This window comes from Carlito syrichta, unplaced genomic scaffold, assembly GCF_000164805.1.
Source record: "Carlito syrichta isolate Samal-C Ts95f unplaced genomic scaffold, Tarsius_syrichta-2.0.1 Scaffold130656, whole genome shotgun sequence".
Taxonomy (NCBI): Eukaryota; Metazoa; Chordata; class Mammalia; order Primates; family Tarsiidae; genus Carlito; species Carlito syrichta.
This window is the reverse complement of record NW_007074752.1, coordinates 18929-26852: the sequence shown is the minus strand read 5'-3', so window position 1 is coordinate 26852 and position 7924 is coordinate 18929. Positions and strand designations below refer to the sequence as shown.

Below are 7924 nucleotides of genomic sequence, written 5' to 3'. Positions count from 1 at the left end.
CTTCTTCCAACAAGCAGAGTACAATAAAATCAATGTGGCACAAACGTTCTTAATTACAATGAAATCCCAGCCCCATCTTCTTGAGATTAACATCAGATCACCTTGATTAGAATCGCATTTGGGGTTTTCCTAAAGTTTTCAATCACAGCCATGTCTGAGGTTATATTACTTTAATAGATGGCTGGGCTCATCCATGACAGCTTGATTCTTTTTAATCATCTCCAGCATTTAATTTTTTGTTGTTGCAGTTTTTATGGTTTTATTTAAACACAAAACATGCACATGAGCCGTCTATTCATTTTCTTCACTGCACAGCCTGGTATTAGGATCAGTGACTTTGATGTCCAGCTGGGCTGCTCTTTCTACAATGGCTTTGCGGTTCTTGGAGGAAAAGTTGTGAGCAATCTCAGCACAATAAGATTTGTTGCACATCAGCAGCACTTCCAGCTCCTTGACATTGTGGTTCAGTAACTTCTGGGAGCCACTGGGCAGCATGTCTTTTGTTTTCTTGTTGCTCCCGTAACCAATGTTGAGCATCAAGATCTGGCCCTTGAATCTTCTACACACCCTGTTGTCAATACCTCTGGGCTTCCGCCAGTTACGCTTAATCTTGACATATCGGTCTGACTGGTGCCAGATGAACTTCTTGGTTCTCTTTTTGATGATCTGGGTTTCACCAGGGGTCTGAGGGCAGCCATGATGCCTTTAAAATGCAGATGACACTGCAAGCTGAATGTTTGCATAGTGCCAGATAGGCGAGGAAGAGCTAGCTTCAGCATTTAAACATATTCAATTCTCGTCTTTTCAATTTTTTAGAGTCACAATCCAAGATAAAAATGAATTTTATATGGCAAAGCAGCTTATATGTATATAAATCCACTGGAGACAAAGATTTTGCAGCACCCTAAACAACCTAGCTGGTGCAACATCATCTCTACAATAAAACAAAAAATTAGCCGGGTGTGTGGCACACGCCTATAGTTCCAACTATGTGGGAGACTGAGGCAAAAGGATCCCCTGAGACCAACAGGTCGAGGCTGCAGTGACCATGAGCATGCCACTGCATTCCAACCTGGGCAACAGAGTGAGACTCTGATCAGAAGAAAAATTTCTGAATGCCTTAATATGGCCTATCAAGCCCTCCATGACTGGGCCCTTGTGTTATCTTTCCAGCCTCAATGCCATTCCTTTCATTCTACCCTTCACTCCATAAGACTACTTTCAGCTGGGCACAGTGGCACACACCTGTAATCCCAACATTTTGGGAGGCTGAGGCAGGAGAATTGCTTGAGCTCAGGAGTTTGAGACCAGCCTAGACAACATAGGAGACCTTGACTCTAAATAATAACAAAGATTTTTTTAAAAAAGGACTACTTTCAGTTTCCAAACTTGTTTTCCCTTACCTCTGGGTTGATGAACTCAGCAGTTCAAGACCAGCATGGACAACTTGGTGAGATCTCGTCTCTACAATAAATCAAAAAATGAGCCAGGCATGGTGGCACACACTTGTAGTTCCAGCTACTTGGAAGGCTGAGTTAGAAGGATTGCCTGAGCCCAGCAGGTTGAGGCTTCAGTGGATGTGAACATGCCACTGTACTCTAGCCTGGGCAACAGAGTGAGACTCCAACTCAAAAAAAAAAAAAAGAAAGAAAAAAGACATCTTCAGCCAGGAGTGGGGGTAGCAAAATCTGATTTGCTGTCTAAGCATTTTGAATAGATTTAGGTAGGTGGCAGGGCTAGGCCAGAGGGGAATAAACCATTGATAATGCAGATAATGTCACCTAGGCAAGAGATGATGGTGTCCTGCACTAGGGTGATGGTAAAGGAAGGGGAGAACCAGACAGACTTGAAAGAGTGTTAAGAAATAAACTTCACAGTATTGGGGACTAGCTGAGAAGAGAAAGGTGTGTGAGTGGAGGTGAATTCTAAGTTGGACAATAGGTGTCTTAGTGGTGCCTTCTGGGTGGGGTGGGGTGGGGAATCCAGAGGAAGATCATGCCTGCAGATGGAGAGGAAGGTGAGGAGCTCTGCTTGGGGACATGGTGAATTTGAGTAGCCTATGGCACACCCAGCAGGTGGCTAGACATTAAAGACTGCAGGTGGGGAACAGAAGTCGAGGAAGAGTGGACAGAGATAGGAAGAAACACAGAGGGCATACAGGAGTTATAGATGCCAAGAGAGTGGGAGTCAGAAAGGAAATGACTAGAGACAAAGGGAAAATACGACTGAGGCTCCTCCCCTCAGGCACCCCCTCCCACTTCCACAGACACAAATGCACTGGTGGTTTCTTTTGACAGCAGTTTTATTTGATTTGAAAGAGAAACTCAGACCCTCGCCCATCCCACTGATCACGGGATCACAGTCGAAGTAGATTTGTCCTGAGGGTCATCGATCTCTTACCAGGACTTGAAGAGAGTATATGGGTCACATCTATATGTCAGGGCGGGAAGCGACTGCTGGCTGGGTGGGACTTGGCCATGGGCCAGGAAAGGGATAACTAGTGCCACCCCTTAGACACATGCAGAAGATAGACTAATTCAGGACTAGTGGTAAGGTCTGGGCTTAGACAGGTTTAGGGCAGGGCCAGAGAGCTCTGGACCAAGGGGTTCAGTAGCTGTGAGTAGAAGACTTGTCCAGCTCACTACGCTGCTCCTTCTGGGACTCCGTCACCACCTGCTGGGAGCAAGGCATACGAGGGGCACAGGCCATTCAGTCCCACCCTCCTTCCAGATCCTTTGGATCATGATTTTCTCTCCCTGGTATACCCAGCTGAGGCTGCAGTTTATCCATCCACCTTCTCTATCTCTCCCCGAGAACCATTCATCCATAACACATCACAGGCAGCCAAGCTGGGGCTCAGAAATAACACGGAGAACGATGGTGTCCTGGGATCAGGGACCTGTCTCACCTCCCCATCCCGGGTCTCAATGGTCTTGATTAGAACCATCTTCCGGCTCTGGATGTCCTGGGGAGGCTCCACCTCAGGCACTGGAGAAAGCAGGAAGAGGGGTGAAAGCGGAAGGCTCGGGGTTTCTCTCCAGTTATGCCCGCACTCCCATCCCTGAAGGCATGGGAGGGGCGGGGCACGAGGTGTAGGGCGGGGCATGAGGAGTGGGGGTGGAGCATGAGGAGTGGGGGCGAGGCCTGAGGAGTGGGGGCGGAGCATGAGGAGTGGGGGCGGAGCATGAAGAGCGGAGGCGAGGCATGAGCAGCGGGGCGGGGCATGAAGAGTAGGGGTGGGTATGGCCAGGACCCAGAAGAAGAGCCTGATCAGACCAGAAATGGACAAGGGGAGGTACAGGCTGGAAGCCAGACGTGGACTCACCAGTGGTCTTTATACTTAGAGAAGCAAAGGAATGGATGGGCACGGAGATCCTGGGGGCAAAGCACGTGGTCGGTGCCCCTGCGAGACACGCCCCTTCCGCCTACGCCCCATCCCGGCCACTCCCTGCCCCGCCCAGCCGCCCCGCCCCTCACCGGCTCTCCTCGCCCTCCAGCAGCTTGCGGTAGGTGGCAATCTCGATGTCCAGGGCCATCTTGACGTTGAGGAGCTCCTGGTACTCGCGCAGGTGCCGCGCCATCTCCTCCTTCAGCTGTCGCAGTTCCTCCTCGAGCCTCGCGGCGCCCGCCTGGTACCCACCCGCCTCCAGGGCAAACTGCTCCTCCAGCTCCCGCATCTGTCTGAGCAGCGCCTCGTTCTGGGATGGGGGAGAGGAGCAGGACGGTCGGGGAACCTTCCATCGTCCGCTCCCCGGACCTGGGCGTGCAGCGTCGTACTCACTGTGCCGCGCAGCCCGTCCACTTCGCACGTCAGACTCTGGATCTGGCGTCGGGACTCATTCATCTCCTGTTTGGCCTGTCGCAGGGCCTCGTGGTTCCGGTTGGCAGCGTCGGACAGGTCCGCGTACTGTGAAGGGGACGGTAACTCGGGCTTGAGCCGGCTGGGACGCGCGACACCACTCCGGCGCCTCCCGCTCCCAGGCCCTCCGGGCTCTGGCACCTTGGACTTGTACCACTCCTCCGCCTCCTGCAGGTTCTTCGCGGCGATGCTCTCGTACTGCGCGCGGATGTCCCTCAGCGCCGCCGTCAGCTCCGGCTTCACCGTTGCTTCCACCTCCACCTGCTGCACCTGCTGGCTCTCCACACTCACCTGCAGGTCTCGCAGCTCCTGCGGCCCGGGGTGGGCAGAGAATGAACCGACGGCGCCAGTCCCAAGCGGACCGTGCAGTTCGCGCACAGAACACAGCAGAAAGGCTTGAATGAACAAAGAGGGGCGCCAGGGAGTGCTGCGCGCAAAGGACTGCGCGACCTGCGTGGCGGCTGGCGCCAAAGCGGCTGCCCGGTTACGAGGATGCAGTCCCGCTGTCTGCCACCAGGTGGCGCAAGGGTGGGAGCCTAACCACCTGTAGAGGGGCTTTGAGTGCACCTAGCGAATCTCACTTCGCATCTCCGGGGGTATCCCCCGCTCCACCCGCCAGCATCCTCCAGAGCTTCGTCTCCGAAGCTGCAGCGAGACCACCCCCCGACCTCGGAAGCCTGCCCCGTCGACCCACCTCCTCATGCAGCTTCTTGAGGAACTCGATCTCATCCATCAGAGACTCAATCTTGCGCTCTAGTTCCAGGCGGGACAAGGTGGCGTCGTCCACGTCCTTGGAGAGGCGGCAGTAGGGGTTCAAGAGAAGGGACGGGCTGCTCAGGTCGAGGAAGGGCTGGGCCTTCCCTGTCTGCCTCGGGAGGCGTCTGGCTGCTGCCCCCCGCGCCCACGTCGGCCACCTCTGGGCAGTTGTAAGGGTGAGAGGCAGAACTCGACGTGGAGCCGGGACTCACCTTGCGAAAGAGCACGAGGTTGTGCTCGGCGTCCTCCCGCTTGCGCGTCTCCTCCTCCAACCTGGCGCGAAGAGTTTGCAGAGGCTGAGCTGCGGGGTGTCACCGCCCAGCTCTCACCCCAGACAGCGCCTCCCAGGATCTGGTTAGGGGCCGTTGCTGCAGCCCAGGACACTAAAGGGAGCTTCAGGGTGCCTGATGGGATTGCCCCCATTCTCTTTCTAATCGGCTAGGCGCTGAGAAGGAGTCCCTTATGCACAGGGAGGCATGGGTACCCCCTCCCCCACCTCCCCAGACACTGAGAACAGGGCGGGGCGTGGAGCCCGCGGGAGAGGCTGCCGCCTACACAGGCTCGAGTGGGCAAGAAGAGCCACACCCCTGCGCTGCTGCGGGGTGAGGGGAGGGGAAGGAGGAGAGGCCGCCTCGACGGCCGCCGCCCCGCTCTGCCGCCTGACCTCTGCTTGAGCGCCGCCAGGTCCTCCGCCAGCCCGTCGCGCTCCACCTGTACCCGGTCGCGCTCGCGGCCCAGCAGCTCCAGCTCCCGCCGCAGCTCGCGCAGCTCCTGCTGGCACAGCTGGTCGGCACGCGCCGGCTCCTGGCCCCGGGCCTGGCTCAGCTCCCCGCGCAGGGCCGCGTTCTGCTGCTCCAAGAAGCGCACCTTCTCGATGAAGTTGGCGAAGCGGTCGTTGAGCTCCTGCAGCTCCTGCTTCTCGTTGCTTCGCGTGGCCAGGAACTCCTGATTGAGGGCCTCGGCCATGGAGAAGTCGAGGCGCTCCGAGGGCAGGCGCAGAAGGGCGCCCGCGCCCGCCCGGGGGCCGCGGAAGCTTCCCAGGCGCACCGAGGAGCTCGGGGATGCCGAGCCCAGCAGGCGGCTGCTCGAAAAGCGGGAGCCGGACGAGTAGGAGAAGGCCCCGGGGGACAGCGACGGCGGTGGCCCGAAGGTGCGGCGGTACGAGGTGGAGCTGACGCTGGCCCGGAGGCCCGACGGGTGGTGGCTCATGGCGGCCGAGGATGGGAAGTCACCGCTCGCGGAGCTAGGCCGAGGGCTGGGAGGGAGCCGCAGACCGCTGCGAGGTGGCTTTATAGCCCTGCGGTCTCAGGGGGGCCACGGGCAGCTCCTCCCACTGGCCTGACCGCCCGCTGGCGCGGGGCTGGGTGGGGAGGGGGTTGCCCCACCCCTGCGGAGCAGCGGGAGCGCCGCACCCTCCGTCGCTATGGCTGGAGCGCTGCCCACTTGGTTGCCCCCTGTTGCTGGAAGGAAGCAGAGCTGGCGACCACAGGCAGGCCGGGAAGGGGGCCACACCTTCCAGCAAGCGACTAAAGCTGGAGCCTAACTTGGGTGGGCTGACTTGGGCTGCGGTCCCTGCCTGAAAGAGCTGGGACATGAGGACCTGGGGTGAAAGGGCAGTTTGGGGCACATGAGCAGGGAGGAGACCAGGAGAGGGAGAGCTGGCCTAGGTAGGCCCCAGAGCTTGTGCCCTGATTTGCCTCCTGGAGGCTGGGCACCTGCTAACCCCCTCCTTCACCACACCCAGAGAGATATGGGGACAGGAGGGCAGAGGCAGAGGGGGCTGGGGAAGGGCTGGTCTCTCCCTAGTCCCCAGGGCCCCGTGAAGGGCTGGTGCCTGGCGCCAGCTCTGCGGCTAATGGACTGACTAGCTCCCCTCCTCCTCCCCTGAACACTTGGTCCAGCAGAGGTTGTCTGCTGATGTCTCAGCTTTAAAGACACAGCCCCCAAACCTGGACTTACCCCCAAGCCCCAACAGGGTGGGCACATCATAGGGAACTGAGGGTGGCTGGGCCCAACTCTGGATCCTACTGGGGAGGGGTCTACACCATGCCAGAGGCTAAGCTGAGTGGGCCTGTTGTATGCTGTCTGGGTTTACTGGATCCACCTCCCCCCACTGGCTGCTGCTCAGTCATGGGCCTTACGGGAACCAGAGCGATTTCTGAGGTAGGAAGGGGAGGGGGTGGAGGGGCGAATGCTGCCAAGGCTGCATGAGGGATGGACTGGCAGGAACCGGTTTCCAGTATTGAGAAGTTACAGGTACCCAGGGATGGGTGGGGCTGGATGGGGAAGAGATGGGGAGAGAGAAAGTGCCCATCCCCAGCAGTCTGAAGGAAGAGAGACAAGGCCCCGAACAGACCCACAAACCCATGCACACAAACAGAAGCATGTGCAAAGCCCCCGTATACCTATGTGCATACACAGAACACACACCGGTACACACACACCCACACATCCCCTCCTACCCTCGTCGCACCCCCAGTTAGCAGGAAGGCAGATGTCTGGCCTTTGTGTGTCAAACAGCTTCCAGAACGCAAGTACAGGCTGCCCAGGAGTGGACAGAGGCAGCTTGGATGGTCTGCAGGAGCCAGGTTGCTGAGGCCTGTTGGGTTTGTCAGGAACCATGGGGCTGGGACTGCCACTGCCGCTGCGCTGCCGGGACTCCAGGACTCTCCTGTGGGGCAGGTCACCCTCTGATTGGCCCTGCAGACAAGAGTCGGGTGTCTGAGGAAGCAGGTTTGGGGCTCCAGATCTCTGACTGGGGGTGAGGAGGGCGGCTCCCTGGCTGGCCAGCTCCTTGGTGTTTCGGGGTAAAGGACCCCGCCCCCCTCTGTGTGTCCTCTGAGATGGTCCAGGGCCAACGCCCGCCTGCCGGCTCACGTCCCCGCCGCCTTCGTCTCCTCCCCAGGCCCCTCCTTCCTCCCGGGCCATTAGTCTCTCCCTGCACAGCTGCCAGGTCCTGCTCCTTGATGAGTCTGGTTTGTTGCCAGGGGAATGGAAAGAGGGAGGATGGGAGAGGGGGACAGGATGGATGAACCAGGGCCTGTCCTCCCGAACTCTGGAGACTGAAGAGGGCTAGGACCCTGCCTGGGGTTGGGGAAGGGGGTTTGGCAGGTGTGAGGAGGAAACTGGAGAGGCCTCAGTACTTTCTGCCTCAGCCCTGGGCACTGAGCTCCAGCTGCCACTGGCTTGGGGCCCCTGTCCTCTCGGTCCCACCTTCCAGGAGCAAATGCACGGGGAGGGGCAGGTGAGGCCTCGGAGGACCAGCTTAGGCCCTGTCTGCAGGGCGCTGGTGGTAGACTCGGGCCCGGT

At 58.3% G+C, this 7924-nt stretch overlaps 1 protein-coding gene and 1 pseudogene across 2 annotated transcripts; both read right to left on the bottom strand.

Annotated features, from left to right (window-relative positions):
* Positions 1 to 291: 291 nt before the first annotated feature.
* On the bottom strand, positions 292 to 698 carry LOC103250587 (annotated as a pseudogene).
* Positions 699 to 2284: 1586 nt separating this feature from the next.
* On the bottom strand, positions 2285 to 7328 carry PRPH (peripherin). Of its 2 annotated transcripts, XM_008049182.1 has the most exons (10): positions 6107 to 7328; positions 5280 to 6075; positions 4828 to 4888; positions 4554 to 4649; positions 4001 to 4168; positions 3782 to 3907; positions 3478 to 3698; positions 3326 to 3375; positions 2909 to 2988; positions 2285 to 2673 (listed from the first exon to the last, which is right to left on the bottom strand). In XM_008049182.1, the coding sequence occupies exons 2-10, from the start codon at positions 5822 to 5824 to the stop codon at positions 2608 to 2610; spliced, it is 1413 nt and encodes a 470-aa protein (XP_008047373.1). In that variant the 5' UTR covers positions 5825 to 6075; positions 6107 to 7328; the 3' UTR covers positions 2285 to 2607. The 2 variants fall into 2 exon arrangements, with proteins under 2 accessions (XP_008047373.1, XP_008047372.1); XM_008049181.2 differs by lacking the exon at positions 6107 to 7328 and having other exon boundaries at positions 2285 to 2676; positions 5280 to 6006.
* Positions 7329 to 7924: the final 596 nt, after the last annotated feature.

Coding starts and splice junctions, on each gene's coding strand:
- PRPH (XM_008049181.2), bottom strand. CDS start 5,824: ATGAGCCACCACCCGTCGGGCCTCCGGGCCAGCGTCAGCTCCACCTCG. Junction 4,889..5,279: donor CTGGCGGCGCTCAAGCAGAG/GTCAGGCGGCAG, acceptor TCTTCGCGCCAG/GTTGGAGGAGGAGACGCGCA. Junction 2,677..2,908: donor TTGAGACCCGGGATGGGGAG/GTGAGACAGGTC, acceptor CCTTGCTCCCAG/CAGGTGGTGACGGAGTCCCA.